At 46.1% G+C, this 20,464-nt stretch overlaps 1 protein-coding gene across 6 annotated transcripts in view; it reads left to right on the forward strand.

Annotated features, from left to right (window-relative positions):
- The window catches only part of CDC42BPA (CDC42 binding protein kinase alpha), a 324,002-nt gene that overhangs the window by 295,458 nt on the left and 8,080 nt on the right, over window positions 1-20,464 (forward strand). For 3 of the 6 annotated variants that reach the window (XM_075595475.1, XM_075595477.1, XM_075595476.1), the window contains 8 exons: window positions 1,468-2,061; window positions 5,537-5,634; window positions 7,795-7,879; window positions 9,704-9,827; window positions 10,262-10,379; window positions 14,050-14,235; window positions 18,474-18,591; window positions 20,220-20,377. In XM_075595475.1, coding sequence (XP_075451590.1) covers window positions 1,468-2,061; window positions 5,537-5,634; window positions 7,795-7,879; window positions 9,704-9,827; window positions 10,262-10,379; window positions 14,050-14,235; window positions 18,474-18,591; window positions 20,220-20,377 — 1,481 coding nt within the window. Of the gene's footprint in view, window positions 1-1,467; window positions 2,062-5,536; window positions 5,635-7,794; window positions 7,880-9,703; window positions 9,828-10,261; window positions 10,380-14,049; window positions 14,236-18,473; window positions 18,592-20,219; window positions 20,378-20,464 lie in introns of those variants that run through there. The other 3 variants (XM_075595478.1, XM_075595479.1, XM_075595480.1) reach the window with 2 other exon arrangements.

Raw genomic sequence — 20,464 nt, forward strand, 5'->3', positions numbered from 1 at the left:
TGTGTGTGTGTGTGTGTGTGTGTGTGTGTGTGTGTGTGTGTGTGTGTGTGTGTGTGTCACAATGCAGAATGTATGGAGTACGGCTCACACCGATGACACACAGCAGCTGTCTATGAGTAGGTTCTCTGATTCCTGACCCAGGGGTTCGCTGTAGCAACTGGCATTCTATAGGGATAGGACATGTTTAACCCTTTTACTACCAGGGGAGACGACAGCATGCTGATGAACTCATGGGTCTGTGATCTGTGGAATGTATCTGTGTAAACAGCTTTATTAATAGGAGATGTTCCTGCTCATGACAGTAATGGTATAGTAAGTGATGTGGTTAAATCCTTTGCATGTGATCTGTAATAGTGACTGTGCGGTAAACTATTTCTGGGGTCAGTCCCATGTAGCGGGTCAGCGTGGTTACTGAACATATTGGTGCAATTTGCTTTCTTAGAAAGATTAAATCCTCCTTAAAGTAACTGTTTCATTATCCTGTTAAAAATGAATGTTTCACTTCCCTCCCACGGGCACTGAATTCAGGCCCCATCAGCTGCTTATATTTATCTGTTTGACTAAAAACGGCATCACAATTACTACACAAAGCGCAAAACACAAAGAATTCACCTGTCTTTTTCGGACTGCCAAACAGTCTTATCACCATTAAGTAACGGTTGTAAAAACCCTCCAAGGCATTTGTTTACCATGGAAATGTTAAAAGGTTATTTAAAAATATGAATACATGTTGATCCATTGAACCGATGACACATGTCCCTGTCCTTTGTTCACTTTTATACTGGTAGGGACTGGCCTTATAACTGCACTCACACTGTCTTCTTCCCAAGCGTTTCTTTGCATAAACCGCGGCTGTTTTGTAGTTTCGTGCTGCGGTCGCGGTATGGAAATGTGCGATACATCTCCCCCCGTTATACATTATTCCAGCACTATCCTGGAGAACAGTTTTAGTGACAACCTCCTCTATAACTCACTGTGTTCCTCTATAGCAGGGGTGCTCAGGATATCCCTGCTTCAGCACAGGTGGCTCAATCCATCCCTGCTTCAGCACAGGTGGCTCAATCCATCCCTGCTTCAGCACAGGTGGCTCAATCCATCCCTGCTTCAGCACAGGTGGCTCAATCCATCCCTGCTTCAGCACAGGTGGCTCAATCCATCCCTGCTTCAGCACAGGTGGATCAATCCATCCCTGCTTCAGCACAGGAGGCTCAATCCATCCCTGCTTCAGCACAGGTGGCTCAATCCATCCCTGTTTCAGCACAGGTGGATCAATCCATCCCTGCTTCAGCACAGGTGACTGAGCCTCTGATTGAGCCACCTGTGCTGAAGCTGGGATATCCTGAAAACCTGACTTGTTTGGCGGGCTTGGCGACTGGAGTTGGGGACCTCTACTCTCTCGCTCGCTGGCGCCTCGTGGTTCAGTTTCGGGGGCATGTTCAGTGTTATTCATTTCCTTTTTCTTTGCAGAGATTATCCGTGTCGGGGACAATAAGAAAGTCCACCAGGTGGAGCTGATCCCAAACGAGCAGCTGATCGCTGTGATTTCGGGGCGAAACCGCCACGTCCGGCTCTACCCCGTGGCCTCCCTGGACGGGCGGGAGACGGAGTTCTTCAAGCTGGCCGAGACGAAAGGCTGCCAGAGCATCGTGTCCGGCCACGTCCGCCACGGGGCCCTCACGTGCCTGTGCGTGTCCATGAAGAGGCAGGTGCTGTGCTACGAACTGAACCAGACCAAGACCCGGCACAAAAAAATCAAGGAGATCCAGGTGCCCGGCAACGTCCAGTGGATGGCCATTTTCACCGAGCGCCTGTGCGTGGGCTACCAGTCGGGATTTATTCGGTATCCGCTGCACGCCGAAGGCAGCCCCTACAGCCTGCTCCACTCGGACGACCACACGCTCGCCTTCATCACGCAGCAGCCCACGGACGCCATTTGCACAGTCGAAATCTCAAATAAGGAATGCCTGCTGTGTTTTAGCAGCGTTGGGGTTTACGTCGACTGCCAGGGTCGGAGGTCACGGCAGCAGGAATTAATGTGGCCTGCGACTCCGTCCTCATGCTGTAAGTGCTGTGCCTGTCACTTCAATTCTCACGGTCTCTTCCCACCCCAGCTATTTAAAGAGACCCTCACTTATTTGCAACCACCATGTTTTTTTGATGTTGTCTGAAGTTAAATGGTTATTCGGGGGAGTGAGAATGTGCGACAACTTGTCACTGTGTAGCCTATCTAAGCTTGTGGTCAGGGAGAGTGATGAACGTGCAGGGTTGTCAGGTGTCCAGTATTGAACCCGACTGTCCTGTATTTGGACACTGTCCAGTAAAAATTAGAGATAATACTGGACACATACAGTATGTGTCCGGTGTTGCCTCTCTGGACATAGTGATCTGACCGGCTTTGGGGGGGGTGGGGACGCGAGATTTCCCTGAGCGGGGAGAGAGCAGGGCTGTTGCTAGGGGGCTGCGCAGCTTACTTCATCCTGATTGGCTGCTGCTGGGTAATGCAGCCAATCAGGAGGAGGTGTTAGGAGCCTGGGGGTGGGGCCAAAAAGAGGAGGAAACAGCATGGAGAGGGGAGGTGCGTGCGTGCGTGTGTGCCTTGAGCACGTCACACCTTTCCAGGTGTGTCAAGTATTTTCGGAAAAGCTACCTGGCAACCCTATGTACGTGACACATTTTGTTTTCTCTGTAACCGGAACATTTTAAGTTGCTATCTCATATCTTGATAAAAATATAATGAAGTCCTGTAAAAGAAAATATGTTTTCAAATGTCTTTCCTCGTTGCCTAGTACTTAAGCTTTCTTTGCCCTCACGCTCCTTTGCAAACAGCAGCTAACACACAGTTTCACCTCCATGTCGCATGTAGTGGAAGCATAATATTTTATTTAAATCCCTACCTCTCCACACAAGCAGAGCTGTGGTCCTCCCGGGAGCTGTAACGTGCTGTTTTAGGCCTGGGCCATAGAGGGGTGGGGAGAGCGGAGGCGTGCTAACGCTTAGGCTCGCCTGCTTCAGTCAGCGCGATTGCACGGACTTGCAGGCGAGCCAGCGTGTGCGGGGGGAGGTGGTTGGAGGCGGGGCAGTGACGTCGCTGGGCCAATCGCCCGCGACGCACTGACGTCAATCTCACAGCGCCGACGTCACGGCGCCGTGACGTTGACGCTGCTGTGCTGTGATTACAGGTTTTCAGCCGACAGCGCGCTGAAAAACAGCTTGGCGCTCGGCTGAAACCTCCAACTCTTCAGCACGCCTGCGGACGCTCGCGTGAGCCCCCTCTCAAGGCATCCTCATTGAGGATGCAGGGGCTCAGCGCTGAGCGTCCGCACGGCTCAGCACGGCTCAGCACGGCTGGACCTGTGTGAGACATGTGGATGCTCTCACTCACAAGTGCTATTTCTATTTGCTGTAGTCCGTTTTGGGACATGAATGTGGCTGCTGCCCGAGCCTTACTCCCACTGGGCCAATGTGAAGCCATCTTTCATTTTACCGAAACATAAAAACGGTCAATATCTCTGGAACCGCAGGGGGGTCCCCAAAGCTAAGAGGGGGCGCCGTTCCAGGTGCAAATAAAAAAAACAATAAAATGGGCAGGTTGCTGCTCTCATTGGAGATTTATATCTTCAGACGTACTGGTTTCTGACGTTTTTATTCTTACATTGGTGAAACCTTGCAGTGCTGGGGGCGCTGGGCAGTGCTGGGGGCGCTGGGGGTCGCGTGCCGTGCTGGGGGTCGCGGGCCGTGCTGGGGGTCGCGTGCCGGGTGCGTGTGCCGTGCTGGGGGTCGCGGGCCGTGCTGGGTGCGCGTGCCGTGCTGGGGGCGCTGGGGGTCGCGTGCCGGGTGCGTGTGCCGTGCTGGGGGTCGCGTGCCGTGCTGGGGGTCGCTGGTGGTGCTGGGGGTCGCGTGCAGTGCTGGGGGTCGCGTGCCGTGCTGGGTGCACGTGCCGTGCTGGGGGCGCTGGGGGTCGCGTGTCGTGCTGGGTGCGTGTGCCGTGCTGGGGGTCGCGTGCCGTGCTGGAGGTCGCGTGCCGTGCTGGGGGTCGCGTGCCGTGCTGGGGGTCGCGTGCCGTGCTGGGGGTCGCGTGCCGTGCTGGGGGTCGCGGGCCGTGCTGGGGGTCGCTGGCGGTGCTGGGGGTCGCGTGCCGTGCTGGTGGATCGCGGGCCGTGCTGGGGGTCGCGGGCCGCGCTGGGGGTCGCGGGCCGTGCTGGGGGCGCTGGGGGTCGTTTGCCGTGCTGGGGGTCGCGGGCCGTGCTGGGGCGCTGGGGGGCGCTTGACGTGCTGGGGGTCGCGTGCCGTGCTGGGGGCGCTGGGGGTCGCGTGCCGTGCTGGGGGTCGCGGGCCGTGCTGGGGCGCTGGGGGGCGCTTGACGTGCTGGGGGTCGCGGGCCGCGCTGGGGGTCGCGTGCCGTGCTGGGGGTCGCGGGCCGTGCTGGGGGTCGCGGGCCGTGCTGGGGGTCGCGGGCCGTGCTGGGGGTCGCGTGCCGGTGCTGGGGGCGCTTGCTGTGTATGGCAGGGTCATTGTTATATATTATTCCTTTAGTGCAGGGGTGGGCAACTCCAGTCCTCAAAGGCCACCAACAGGTCAGGTTTTCAGGATATCCCTGCTTCAGCACTGGTGGCTCAGTCAAAGGCTGAGCCACCTGTACTGAAGCAGGGATATCCTGAAAACCTGACAGTGGTCCTTGAGGACTGGAGTTGCCCACCCTTACTTTAGTGAGTCACTTAAAAGATTCGAACATACTTAAGTCCTTGTTAGCAAAATGTATAGAGGAATTCCAATAAGTGAAAGCACTTTGCCATGTAACATGCTCACGGCAATGTCTTACGTTAGTTTCACAGGTCAAGACTGCTTATTAGTCTTTTATAATTATCCCCGATGGGCTTTACTCCTACAGAACTCCAACCACTATATACAGGCAAATGCAATACATAGGGGCTCACTCCTAGCTGTATGTGCAGCAAATAAAAATACCGCCTGTGAGCACATTCACATGTCTCAGCCAGGTCTGCAACCCTGCTCTTCCCCATTATCTTTTATCACACAGTGCTTCCACTGCAGCCAGGGATTCTGGGTAATGTCATGCAAATGAGCCCTCAGCCTGAGACCTGGGAATGTGCTCACAAGGGGTCATTTTATTTGCTGTAGGAGGGGTTTTGTCACTTTTGGTTTACTCGCCATATAACGTGTTTTGGGTCTGGTTGTGACGCTCTGTAGTAATTCCAGTTAAAGGGATTTAGGGCAGAGGGCACCCAGCATCGTCACTCGTGTCCAGGTGTTATTTCTCCCAAAGGGCACAAGGGCATAAGGCTTTAACGGTGAGCTGTGATCAAGATAAAAAAACACAAGGCAACGTTCATGTAATGATGAAAGCATTTTTGGACTGAACAGTGGGTATTTTGAACAGTGGGTATTTCACTTTGAATGCATCATATTTACTGAAACCTTTTCATAGGCCACTTTATAAACAGAATCTGACCCTCATGACGTGAGCAGCTGCGGCGTTTCTCTTCACAGCCTTTACTGTGGGTGTTCTTGCTTTCAGGTTATAATGCCCCGTACCTGTCTGTGTACAGTGAAAACGCAGTTGATGTCTTTGACGTTAACTCCATGGACTGGATTCAGACAATTCCACTCAAGAAGGTAATAAAACGGTACAGATGTTGAAAAAAATATATATATATAGGGAGAAAGATACAGAAGAGTCGTACTTTGTATATCTCTATTTCCAGAGCTCAAGTGGATTGTGCAACATTTCCACCCGTTTTTACACTCTGACATCTTCATTGTAACAGAAACAATGTTTGTTAAGAATACATCAAGTCCGTTCGCTGCAGTTTTTCCCCCACACACACAGATCTGTGCGGGGTGGAAGTCGCCTAACTATGTATGTGCGGGAATAGGTGAAATATTGGGACTTTTAAACAAAATGAACTTCCAAATGTATTGTTTACCTTCTTGTTGCAAAGCTACCACTTAAACGGGGAGTTCTGCGTAGGGTGGAAGTGAACTAAGCGCAGGGGGGTGTTAATTAGGTTAAATTAAGCTGGATCAGACCCTTAAAAAAAAAAAAAAGTGTTTTGAGAGATTTTTTTTGTTACCTTTAACATTTCTATTGTAAACAAATGCTGCGGCGGGTTTGATCATCAGTGAAACTGATCATTCATTCTAAGCAGCTAATATACAACAACAGACAGGGGTGCCCAATGCTACATCCAATTGACAAAACATATATGGTAATAAGTATAAAGTTTTTAAATACTTCAATAATAATATTTTCTTGGTTATTTAGTTAAACCCTTTGGCCAAAGTGTCATATGCCTGCATACCGACGTCAAGGCATAACCAAATGTGCAGGTCCTAACACTAAACTGGGAACCCTTCCTTTTACCTCTGTATGAGGGGGAACAACCATAGTAGGTCCTGTCCATACAGCAAAATGAACAGGACCTACTATGGTTGTGGTATGCAGGCTTATGGCGCTTTGGCCAAAGGGTTTAACTAAATAACCAAGAAAATATTATTATTGAAGTATTTAAACTTTATACTTATTACCATATATGTTTTGCCAATTGGATGTAGCATTGGGCACCCCTGTCTTTTGTTGTATACATTTGCCACGCTCAGTAGCACTCCTTTTGACATATATATATATATATATATATATATATATATATATTTATGAGGATATGATGTGGTGGGTGTTGGGGTTTGAGCGTGTTGGGAAAGTGTGTGTTAAGCAGCTAATATACCTGAACCCCGTTACCGGAGTAATGCAAAGCATATTCATTTTTCACAGATACAAATAAGTCAGTTGGTTATTTTAAGAGCGATTACAATGGAAGGGAGCCGATTACACCGATCGGTTCTTTAAAACAACTTTATTTTTGGCTTGCTGTGTTGGACTGCTCTGTAATATGCTGTTTGGGGCCAGTGCGTTACTGGGGTCAAACAAATCTAACTCCTGTGGTTTGTATAGGTTTCCTCCTGTAGAAGATTACAAGAAGTGAGATCTAGGAAGTTGAGTGACTGGCTTCTAGGAAGCCCATGTACTGAATGAAACAACCGCTTATCCCAGAAGCAGGTCACGCTAACCCCATTATACACTCAGAACGCATGCGTGCAATGCTGTTTTGTAGGGCTACAGAACACTACATTGTTTTGTTCGGCTGTTTCTACTGCGCAGGGAATATTGTTCTGATCATTTTAAAGGATTACCATTAGCAAACTCCTTACTTACTCCCTGTTATTGACTGAAAATCAAGAGCAGAGCGTCACTCTGCTACATGAGACGCCAAACACTCCGCTCCCTGCAGTATGTGGCTGTCAGCACTGTAGCTGCACTCAGTGGGTGTATGTTTGCTCTAGTTAGGTGAAAGCTAATAAAACTGCGGGGCTAATTCTGTAAGTTCTGCAGCGGCCGATCCAAGTGAATGGGACTTTTCGCTTCAGAGCTTGTAGAACAGGGGGTCTTCAACTCCAGTCCGCAAGAGCTACCAAGGCGTCAGTTTTTCAGGATATCCCGCTTCAGCACAGGTTGCTCAGTCTTTTGACTCGGCCACTGATTGAGCCACCCGAAGCGGGATATCCTGGAAAACTGACCTGTTGGTAGCTCTTGCGGACTGGAGTTGGCGACCCCTGTTGTAGAATAAGCCTTTGCGTGTTGACCATATCCTCAGGATACCGTAGAACTGTTCGCTGCTGGATGGTGTAACAGTGCGGGCCCCGCACCACTCATTGGGTTGAATTGCTGCTTTGCACATTGCCGGGAAGGCTCTCATCACCATTGTGTCTCTCCATTAGGTGCGGCCGTTAAATTCAGAAGGTTCTCTGAATATTCTGGGGTTGGAGACCATACGACTCATATACTTTAAAAATAAAATGGCCGGTAAGTGACTTTGTGACAAAGTTACCAATTGGAACATCACTCCATCTGCTTATTTCTGCGACAAAGAGAAACTAGGTGCCCTCAGTGTCCCTTTATTTGTCCTTTTGTCTCACTTTATATATTTATTTCAATGTGATTTTCAACTATACATTCTCACTGATATAGTGTGTGTGTGTGTGTATGTATGTGTGTGTGTATATATATATATTTATATATATATATATATATATATATATATATATATATATATATATATATATATATATATATATATATATATATATATATATATATATATATATATATACAGTGTTCGACAAACCTATACATTTGCTCGCCCCGGGCGAGTGGATTTAACCCCCGGGCGAGTAAATATTGGCCCAAGCAGCACACGTTTGGTACTAGGTGGCGAGTAGATTTTTTTGGTGATTTGTCAACCACTGTATATATATATATATATATATATATATATATATATATATATATATATATATATATATTGTGTATGTGTGTGTGTATATATATATATATGTGTGTGTATATATATATATATATAATTCGTGTTGTAATGGATCGCGTTATAACAGGGTTGAGCTGTGTATATATATATATATATATATATATATATATATATATATATACACAGCTCAACCCTGTTATAACGCGATCCATTACAACACGAATCCGCTTATAACGCGATGCAAGTGTGGCTCCCAATTTTCGTATTTATGAATACTTTACAACACGATTATTGGAATCTTAAATACTTTATTGTACAATGCATACAATTGTACATTATTTCTAATGCGATCCACTTATAGTGCGATGTGATTCTTTGGACCCCAAGCACAGCGTTATAAGGGAGTTGAGATATATATATACACATATACATACTGTATCTCCAGACCTTGGCGAGTCTCGTTTGTCAGTCAGGTTGTGTGCTACAAGACTTTGCTCATAGAATTATGCCCGCCTCTCACTGCGCTGTTTCAGGCGCGGCTTCTCCGATGCACATGCCCAATATGGTGGCTCTGGTGTGGAAGCCCACAGGTCCTCGATTTTAATGTGATTTTTGTACAGATCTCCTTTGCGCGCGGCTGTGCCGTTATAGAGTATGAATCAAGCTTGTTGATGCTTTTGCTGTCAATCCGATCCTTTGCGTTCTTTTGTTTAGGCTAAAATATTGAACATAAAAGCAAACCTGTTAATGTGATGATGACATTAGATGGATGCGGTGTAGTTTGGATTCCAATCAAACCTGGTAGATAAGCAAGATACTTCTCGGTTAAACTGTGCAATAGATTCATTTAGGGAGCCCTTATGCAAGAATAAATAAGTAACGAGCTTCACATACTCCTGTCCCCATATAATTACCTTACACCGTGTAAAGCCCCAGCCCCTGGTGAATGTCTTGCTTTTAATGAAGTAGAAATCTGATTAAAACATAATGTTTAGTTTCATGACCCAAACAAGGTTTCAGAACTCGGGGGCTGAGTTTTTCTCATGTTCTGCATAGAACCGCATTGCGAAAATCCTTCCTTCTAGGCACGTGTCCAAAACAGTGGTCTGCTTTGTAGACGGATATGCAGAGCCTCTCAATAGGCTGGTGCTCGGTTCAGAACCATGTTTACTTATGAAGCAAAAGAATCAGATTCCATTTTTGGGGGGAGAGGGCGGAGCACAGACGATCGTGTACACCTGCCTGGCCCGGCGGTGTTGTTAATACAGGCTGTACTATGTACAGCGGGAGGGTATTGTCCCTTTCTCACCCGTTTCCCTTAATAACTCCGTATTCTCTCCCCTGTTTACCAAAACGTTTCTTAGAAGGGGATGAGCTGGTTGTCCCAGAAACGTCCGACAACAGCCGGAAGCAAATGGTGAGGAATATCAACAATAAGCGTCGCTACTCGTTCCGCGTGCCGGAGGAAGAGCGGATGCAGCAGAGGAGGTAAGAATACGCAGTGCGTGAGCCTGGGACGGCTCCTTATTGAACAGAATCTTGTTTACAATGAGCAGCTTTGCTCAATCTTGAAGTTTATGCTCAACATCCACAGTATGATGTTACAATGTAATGCTGTGTGCGAGAGCACCAAAGCGTAATCCTTTCCTCTAGCAGGCGATCTCCAGAAATGGATAACTTTTTCAATAAAACTTATTTTTTTTATCACGGAAACCACATTAAATCTGGAAATAGTTTTTTTTTTACCAAGTGAAATGCAGATTGCGATTTTCAAGTCTGAATTGAAATAATCATTTAACGTTTCCTGTTAAAGACAGGGCGCGGTGACGCGCAGTGCGGGCGAATACTTTTGCTTCAATGCGACGTCTGTCCATGCTGCTTTACTGGAACACCTTCTTTATATAAATACATTTATCTTGCAGGGAAATGTTACGAGATCCAGAAATGAGAAACAAGCTAATTTCGAACCCGACAAATTTTAACCATATAGCACATATGGGGCCAGGAGATGGTATTCAAATCCTGAAAGATCTGCCAATGGTAAGAGAGTGAGAGGGGATCCCGATGATCTTCCAAATCAGCCCTGGGGTGCGAGACCTCCGGCGTTTGCTACATTTGCTGTTCTTATTGGCCCCGTTGGGTTGTGTAATGTAGGAGGCGGTTTTACACTGAGAGCCCTTTCACTGACAGTCATATGTCCCGCCCTTTCCTCCCTGCCACACACATCGCTATTCTCTGCCCGCAATGTTTCAGGGCCGGAGGGTGTGTCACTGCCTAAGGCCGCGCTTATAGTGCTGGCGACGCGACCGATTACGTCATCCGTTTCTGTCGCCACCTGCGAAAGTTATCATTTGATTTTTCAGCGACTGTCGCCAGCGACATCACGGAAGGGGGCGGGCCGCGGTCTCTGATTGGTTTAGAGACGGTTGCATGTGGCGACTGTCTCTAAAAAAAAAATCCAAATAGACCCGGCTTCAAATTTTTGGGGTCGCGCCGTCGCCGTTACTATAAGAGCTTGCGACGGAGTCAATGTATTTGATTCGGAGCGACGTCGCGTCGCGCGGCACAATAAGCGCAGCCTTACACGAGAGAAGCAAACTGCTCCGCAGAGTCTCATGAAATAAAGTGGGATGTTAGGCGGGTTTTTAGATACTTGTACTTTTGGCGTCTTTAATACAAAGGTATGCAGAGGCCCTCTCAATGCCAAAAACAAGTACAAAAACAAGAGTAGCAAGGCCCTTTTTGCAGGCGAGCCCATCACTGCCCCTATGTTCCAAACAGAGGCCTATAATAACATCATATGGCAAAAGATGGAGGCACACAAGTAAAAGCGTCATTGGCGGCTGTTGTCTGAGGAAGGTGTTCTGTCCCCGAAACGTTACTTTAGTTCTGCCTATTACTACTATACAGTAAACCACAGCAAGCTTGCATTATTACTTGTGTGCCTCCATCTTTTTCCACGTTATACTTTTGGGCGTCTTAACTGCGCTAGACGTGGGCATCTGGTCATTCACTACAAAGAGCACCACATTACATGCAACACGTTAGGGGGTATAGGCAGGAATGCTCCTTTATGAAAGCGTCTGCTGTTAAATAAGAAAAATCCTGATTTCAACCAGCAAGCTTAAATGTTCTATATAAAGAAAGTGGCCGCTGAAGCACACAGTGTACCTGGATTCAGTTGCAATTTAACACAGTAGCTGTTTTGTGTGTGGATCAATCTCAAAAGACACTTCGGTGTTACTTACTAGCGGCAACGTGGGAGCAAAATCGGTGCAATAAAAATTGCACCAGCTTTATCAAGTGAAAAAGTGAGATTGATATCAATGGGATTCCTTTCTCTGATTAATATGGTGCTGTTTTGTTTGTATGTTGCACTAGTTTTGCCCCAGTTTGCACCTGGGAGACTTCAGAATAAACCCCTCTATTCTTTGTGGGAATATTTAGTAGGTGAATAGTGAAAACTATATTGGGTTTACTTGCAAATCAAAAGCCAGGGTGCTTTGATTAGTCATTATCCACACACAATGCTGTTAAACAAATGAAACGGCTGGGAACGCTATTTTTGTTAATTAAGATTATTGCCCTTGTTCTCACACCAGGAAAGAAAATGAGATGCGTCTGTTTTTCAAGTAGATCGCTGGAAGGAACAGGGATATAATGTGATTTGCCAAACGATCACACACAGGGTGTGTAAATGGCCCAGGCAGGAATCGAACCTACAAGCTTATGTTATGAGTTTGATTCCTGGCGGCCGCTTCTTGTGACCTTGGGCAAGTCACTTTATCTCCCTGTGCCTCAAGCACCAAAAACATAGATTGTAAGCTCCACGGGGCAGGGACGGTGTCTGTAATAATCCTGTGTGTCACGCACTGTGCTGTAGTTGTGACGCGCTTTGAGTGCCATTGGGAGAAAAGCGCCATATGAAATTGAAGTTGTTTGTTTGTGTGTTCAAGACCAGTAACCAACCACTATCTGTGCATTCAACCCACAGCATTCAATATATCTGTATACAAGCCCACGACATCGCTCACTAGTACTCCTCATCTGAAACCAGAACACTTTCTGCTGCTAAACTCAGAGGTGCATACCATGGATGATAGTGAAGCCAAAAGCGTAGTCCTTACAGGGTAACTAGTCAGCGGTAATGTGGTTTATTCAAACATCATATGGAGAATGGTCCCCTGCGCTGGACTGAAAAATGGGTGTTTGACTAAACCTCGTTCCGTTGATATGTGACCCACGAGGTCTGCTCCTTTTTGACTTCAATATGCAGGCAAACGTAGGACGTTTCCAGTGTTCACCTTTCCCTTTGAAGCAGGGGCGGCCAACTCCAGTCCTCAAGGATATCCCTGCTTCAGCACAGGTGTCAGTCTTTGACTGAGCCATTGATTGAGCCACCTTTGCTGAAGCAGGGATATCCTTACAACCTGATCTGTGTGTGGCCCTTGGGGACTGGAGTTGGCCGCTCCTGCTTTAAAGAAACACCGTTTGGCGTTTCTGGAAACCAGTCTTGTGTTTGCTCCCTCTGTATTGCAGCAGATCGCTGGTAGTTTTACCTCGGCACACGCCGGACACCTTTAGCAGTGCTGAAACAGCGGACATCTTTTTGGTACTTGCAGAGTCTTGCTCTTTATTCTACATCTGGCTCCCGTTTTGGGTGTCAGTCTGCATGACTAATATGTGAGCCTTAAACAATCGCTGCGCTGTAACGTCATGTAACCAGGTTGACGTCAATAGTACGTGGCCGTTACTGGCGGGCATTACCGCTCCCATTCACACAACGCATTGCGTCAACGCTGGCGGGGTATCTGACGGGATATTTAACGCACCCCCCATAGAAACAAATGATAACACGCATCATTTCTTTTTAATGGGCTCAATATTTAACGACTGGTTGATGCAATGCGTCACGTTTGCAGGGACCAATAGCGTCCGCTACATCTGCAAAGCGCCAATCCTTCCAAAATAAGAAGAAAAATAACATGTACACTCACTCTTAAAGCCGCTGTCCACACTGATCACGGTTTATTTTTTTAATGGTTTTACTTATGGGAAAAGATCTCCTCTTGCCATTTCCAACACTGGTTTCATTTTTCTTTACATCCGACTCTCCGTTTAGAAGATGTGAGCGTTTTAAATGTCAAGTGTCCAGGAGGTGAAAATGAAGCTCTCCCCAGAGCCCAGTGCAATCTGCAGGTTAACGTGTTAACCTCACAAGCTACAGATTATAAAAAATAATGATTTTTAAACAGTAAAAAAAAAAAAAAATATCAGGATGTAAGATGTTAATAGTATGTGAGTTAAGCTAATATGGGCTTCTGGGGAAGATTGCTGCTTTGAAGCTTGTATTACTAGTAGGTTTTGTTTTTTTTAACCTAAATATCTGAAATATACTTTAAAATGTGTATTGGAACTGAATCCCACACGGCACAGGCAGCTGTTTCTGTTCTCTGAGACATGAACAATGGGAAGTGTTTGTGACCTAAGGAAAATGTAACACGCTGCATTTCTCATTCATTATTTCACTTTTTAACCAGAGAGGCCGGCGACACGCTTGGCCGTGAAAGGGTTAATGCCCGCCTCTGTCCGTGGCACCCCTGGCCACGGAGCACATTGCGGTTGCTGTTTTGTTGCTGTAATAAGCGCCGGCCTATTCCCGAGAGCTCATGCGTGTGTGTGTTCTTCCTTCCCTCTCTCTCTCTGTTAGCCCGGGTCCCCTTATCCACCCCCTCTCCGCCATCACGCCAGCCCGATCTCCACTCCGAGCAACTTTGAGCACGTCTATCACATGACTGCAAATTCTGCTGAAAACTTCCTCTCTTCCGATCCCGTAAACCCTGCCTCCTCCTCTTCCTCCTCCCCGTCTCTCAGCGCTACCCCTGGCTCTTACAGGGTACGCACAGCCGAGTCTGTTGTTCTTCGCTGTACTAACCTGTGTGTGGTGGTGTGTCGGCTTGGCTTTACACCATTGCTTTAGATGTTGGCGCTTCTTGCATAGCGATCTTCCTGCCCTACCTGCTCAGTCTTTCTGTTCCTTTCCCTCTTATTAGGGCTGCAACCAGGGTAACATTTCGGGTTCAGTGAGGCCAGGGGGCTAATTCTGCACCAGCAGAAGCGGCTGATGTAGAGTAAGCCCCTAAATTGTAAAGGCAATTACCAGTATAATCTCCAATTCTGGAGTTGGTCTACCATCAGTTTCACAGCTGTTAGAATTGGTTACGCTTACTCTATTGAGATGTATACTTGTATTTTTGTCATTTACAAATGGACACCTTTTTATAATACCTAATTTTAACCCAAGTGCTACATTCATTGTAGCATCAAAATTGGTGTCACATGTTTCCATGTTAATAGAAAATAATACAAAGTATAGATTGTGTTAGGCATGTATAAAAGTGGACGCAGAGAGGCAACTGAACAAAATTGCTCAGTACACAATACTTCTATAAATTGCCTGCGTACCAATAACATGGACAATCTTGAATCATGCCATGAGCTTATTCAATTCCCAATAAACAAATGTGTAAAAATACCTACGTTCACACTAGGAAATACTCGACTAAGTGTTGTATAATAGTTACTAGGGAATCGAAGATTAAATCAAAATGACAAATAATCCATTTGGCCACAAAATAATTATTTATGTTAGGGAATGGAAGCGTTGGGCATGGTCATCATTAATCAGCTTTGTGCAGATTTTTGGAAATCGTTCTGATTTTCAAGTACATGAAATTTAAAACATTCCACACCACTAAAATAACCTTGACAACCTCGTGCATGATGTCAGAAGGCTGCCATCTTTCATGCAACCACTTCAAAGAACACTTTATCAAGCAGGGAAAAAGCGGTTTGTTATTGGAAATAATAATAATGGGGAAAAAAGAGTATCGCCAGGAAGTGGACATTTAATGAGCATATTAAGGAATATATTGTAGCTACTGTTGCTTCACATCCCTTTACAAAGCTTTTGTCCGCTGAATTTATGTCCAGACAGTCACATTTTCAAAGCCATTTTATTCTGCTCTGCTTAATAAAGCAAGGATGAAGACTTATTGCAAGTGTACGTGGTGTGTGTTTGGATTGTGTGACTTTTGGCAGGTGAAGCACAGCTCTCTGGTGTTCTATGTCATATTATACTAAGAACACATTAGCACTACAAGACCATGTATTGGTGAATAAAGCAACAGTGGGTTGCATCAAACACACATACAGTATCAACACTCCCACTGTCTCTATCTCCATTTTGTTTTCAAGGTAAAATAAGAATTGGCAAGCTCCTTCCTTTGCCTTCACAGCTGATTAAAATATGTTGTTACAGTGCATACATGCATAGGAGTAAAGGGGATGGGTATATTGACGACGTCTCCGAAGTGCTAACAATCGACCTTTACATCTACAACACACAACTAGTACTGAACCTCCAAACAGATCCCCACCTCCTTTCCCTGTGTCCATTCACTGGAATGTCTGATAACATGCGGCCGCAGCTGTGTCGCTTCCGTGAATCTCACACCGTAGTGGCAGGCAGGGTGTAAAAGCGATGTCATGGCAGCATGTGTCCTACAAATACAAGAAGAGGTGGAAAAGGAAAGCGCTACTGTAACAGAGGGAGTCTGAGAGGGAGCCGAAATGGGAGCGCAAGTCTCCTGTAGCACAGGGGTGACCAACTTCAGTGCGCAAGGGCCACCAACAGGTCAGGTTTTCAGGATATCCCTACTTTAGCACAGGTGACTCAATCAGTGACGGCTAAAGCATGGATAACCTGAAAACCTGACCTGTTGGTGGCCCTTGAGGACTGGAGTTGGTCACGCCTGTGCGAGAGGAAACTTGTGTCAAAGTATAATGCACACCTGATAATGTTGAACCAAACTGCAGAGTGAGCGGCCAGTTGATGAAAGCACTCGGGTGTGTAATCATTGGTCCTTCCCATTGTCTTGTGCAGTTAAAGGAGAACGATTTGCAATTAAATAAACAACAGAGTAATGATGTACAATACCTTGAGTTTAAAAGAAGGGGCTCCTGTCTTCATGCATTTTCAATCAGCATCTTTATTTAAACTACAGTATGATAACATGTGGCCGCTTAGAGACCATGATTGGGTGGGAGGTTCTCCACACAGATTTGTCTGTTAGATAAAATGCACAGAGGTCTGTTTGGCAAAGCTTTCTGGCAGCAGAACTAGAACTTAATCACAGAACAGGAATCCCGTGGAAAGCGATAGCAATTCTTCCTTGGATTAATACGGTGCAGATGTTTGCTCCAGTTTTACCCTAGTTTTGTAGCTGGCAGACTTGGAGAAATAGCTCCCTATGATTTCACTAGCATTGCGGGTGTAACTACACCAAGGGTAAAGCAGTAAAGTAGTAATGCCAATTACACACACACACACACACACACACACACACACACACACACACACACACACACACACACACACACACACATGCGGTCTCGCTTACCGACGGTCCGGTTTCTGACGGACGTCTTATCCGATGTCCCATAATGCAGTCCGCTGGACACGCTTATCCGACGGTCACCGCCGCCGATTAACATGGTACCCGCAATCCGATGGCGGGTCCGTTAACCTACGGCGGTTTGAGGGACGCATTCCGTCGGATAAGCGAGGAGACGCTGTGTGTGTGTGTGTGTGTGTATATATGTGTGTGTGTGTGTGTGTGTGTATATATATATATATATATATATATATATATATATATATATATATGATTAAGTGCGCAAAATGTAACAAATGGGTGTTAGAAGGTAACAATAAATGCTGCCACAGTGTACTAACTATACACAATAGTTGAGGGAAATAGATAAAAGAGAAAAAATAGATATACTGTATCTACTCCCCCTAAAATTGCCGTAATCCGGGGGCCTCGTTGGTAGCGGGTTGTCATTTCAACTTTATTCTCAAGCTATGTAGTTCAATAAAAAGGTGTTTTAAGCCATTCCGGTATTAGTTGTGCATCTTAAAGCCCCCTTTATATACCTTTATTCCTAGCACGAGATGTATTTACCATAACAATGCGACGCGTACCGCACAGCACAGAGCACAGGGCTGCTTTTATTTCAGTCGTTCACACAGCAGAATGAAGGAGAGTTTTAATGAATCGGCGTTGGAAATTTATCAAATGAGGAGGACTCCCCCCCCCCACCCCATTTATTTAGGCCATTATAGGAAAAGGAATAAGAAAAGCTTGCTCCACCTTCTTGGTTCTGCGTTGAGTTCCTCCAGCACACAGCAACGAACCTCCTAGCTTGACCACTGGCCATAGAAGTGCCCCCTCTCAACACCTGCCTTTGTTGTTATCCCTGTGGTATATACCGTTTACAGTCATCGAGGGACTTACGCAAAATACTTTTCAAACAAGCACTCTTTTCTTTAATAAATTCAGTTAAAACATTTTCAATATCGATTTGTAAGTTTAAAGTAATTTCTTTTCCCCCAAAAAAACATGGTAACCGAATGTGTGAAAGGGGAGTAACAGAAAAGGAAGTGGGAGGTGGGGAGATGAAAGGCAAACACACACACACACAAAGCAAAATCATTTACATTTAGCAAGTGGTCGTCATTAAACCGATTAATTATAAACGGGGCACCAAACATCGACACAATTACTAGTTACAGAGTTAACCCGAAGCAGAAGAGATTCCTAATGTCGTGGGACCAATGCTGTTTGTTTCGTGATAACCTTTCTGTATTTCCAAAGCTTACTACTTGTATAGTAGCAACGGGAAATGCATTCAGCCCCTGCCTCATTACTTTTACCACTAGTACAGATCGCAGATCCCACTAGCAGAAAAGCTTTTGCGCATTGCTTTTGTTTCGCTTTACACTCATCCTGTGCTTCAGTGTCCGAGTTAAGTCATGTGAACATGTTTGCTTTGCTTGAATCGCCCCAGTGAAGGCGAGGCAAAGCTATCACTGCGGCCTTTCCAGTGCTAAGACTTGAGTTATACGCGCCGTTCTCTGCACTGCATCGTCTGTTTTCTGTAGTGATGTTGCTCTGTTTTCAGAAGAGAGGAATTCTTCTGAAGTGTGTGTTATAGCCTCACTTCCGCTATGAGCAGCTGGACGGTTGTATGGTTTCATGCTTAACAAGTTCACCATATCTCCTACCCCAGAACCTCCGGCATCAGGACAGTCGGTCGGTGTTCAGTGGCTCTGTCAGTATTCCCTCACTCACCAAATCCCGCGGGGAACCCGGGAGGTCTATGAGTGCCAGCAGTGGGTTGATCGCAAGTAAGTGGCCCCGATCTAACCCTGTATTCAGCATCATTTAATAATGCATTCATGACCTTTTACCATGTAAACAGTGCAGGTGCAAGGTAATCTATTGTGAATATGGGGGTGTAAATGGAGTGGACATAACAGCACACGGTATTAGAAAGTACCCCTGTCCTACAGATTTCTTTATTTAGGCAGTGTAGTTTCACACATCCTATTATCTCAGTTTGTCTATGTCCCGTACTTACCCACCAAATGCACTTCTGACAGTAACGGGTGCGTTGGTAATGAATGAGATGATGAAGAATACGCACATTCAGTATGTTTAGAGAGGGGAGATCTTTTGTGGGAGAACCACTGCATTGTTTACCTGAAAAGGGAAGTCCGGGGTAAAGATGCCTAGTAGAGATTCTGCAGGTAGAGTTGACGATTTAGCGGTTATCCAAAAGATGCTTTACCGTACAGCTGAAAACACAACCTTTTTTTTCTGCTTGCTGTGAATACCGTCTCTAAATCCTAATTTATATAAAACTAGCAGTAACTTCTTCCTTAACATTTATGATGGAAAACCCCATGTTTTGTTTTAATCATCAGAAGCAGAAAGATCACATGGAAAACATTAGCTTCATAAAATATGTTAAAGTAACTTCTATTCCCCTTGTTGAATCCGAAACGAGCTGCGGACAAGCCAGTCATTAACTGTGACGTTGCATTTGCACCTCGTATGAACCGCACCGCCATGTCCTACTGAAGGCTCCTTCACGGATTGGTTACTCGCAATGAGGCTGGTTGTATATATCTCAGGAACTGGCAAATGACTGAGGCATCTTAGTTCAGATTACACACAAAAAAACGTACCCCTCCAGTGTCCTTTAGATTGATCCAATACTCTCATGGAACCATTAGTGGTGGAAGCGGGACAGAGCTGTTTTAAATATACAGTTCCACTTAGCAACGTTTGCAAAATGCCATAGTTTGGTTGATTTATAAAACATCTCATTGAAAAGTGTCCTTTTTTTAGAGCCTCACATTTGTTTATTTTAAATGATTGTTCCAACAATTAGAGGATTTGAAAATGTGAAACCCTATGCAAAAAATTACGGCAATACAAAGAGTTTAGGGTTCATATAGTACTGCACCATTAAACTGAGACATCGCCAGTCCTACTAGAACAGGGGTGGCCAACTCCAGTCTTCAAGGGCCACCAACAGGTCAGGTTGTAAGGATATCCCTGCTTCAGCAAAGGTGGCTCAATTTGTGGCTCAGTCATTGACTGAGCCACTGATTGAGCCATCAGCTGCAGATGAGGCCTCTGAGGGCAACCTGTTGCCCACCAATGGTCTAGATCAGGAGTGGCCATCTCCAGTTTTCAAGGGCCAGCAACAGGTTGGGTTTTAAGGATATCCCTGCTTCAGCACCGGTGGTGCAGTCGTTGACTGAGCCTCTGATTGAGCCGCCTGTGCTGAAGCAGGGATATCCTTAAAACCTGACCTGTTGCTGGCCCTTGAGGACAGGATTTGGCCACCCCTGCACTAGAATAATCATTTTGCTGCTGTAAAGAATATCAGTGAAATACGTTTGTCTACAAGCCACCCCAGGCATAAGGAGGGAATCAGCCCGAAATCTCCTGCTGTAACCCACAGGGTCCTCCGCTCAGAACGGCAGCGCTTTACGTAGGGACTTCTCCGGGGGGAGTTACGGAGCCAAACGCCTGCCCGTGACCTCGCCATCCGATGGATCGTTGTCTTCTGGTGGACTTGACCAAGGGAGTGACGCTCCAGCTCGAGAGTACGAGCGAGAGGTGAGAATTGAGCACACAAGCAGGTACAGGTCTCCCAGTCTTGGGTACAAACTACAGGTATTACTATACAAATTCTCCGAGCTGTCC

Source organism: Ascaphus truei, chromosome 4 (genome assembly GCF_040206685.1).
Source record: "Ascaphus truei isolate aAscTru1 chromosome 4, aAscTru1.hap1, whole genome shotgun sequence".
In the NCBI taxonomy this organism is placed as follows: domain Eukaryota; kingdom Metazoa; phylum Chordata; class Amphibia; order Anura; family Ascaphidae; genus Ascaphus; species Ascaphus truei.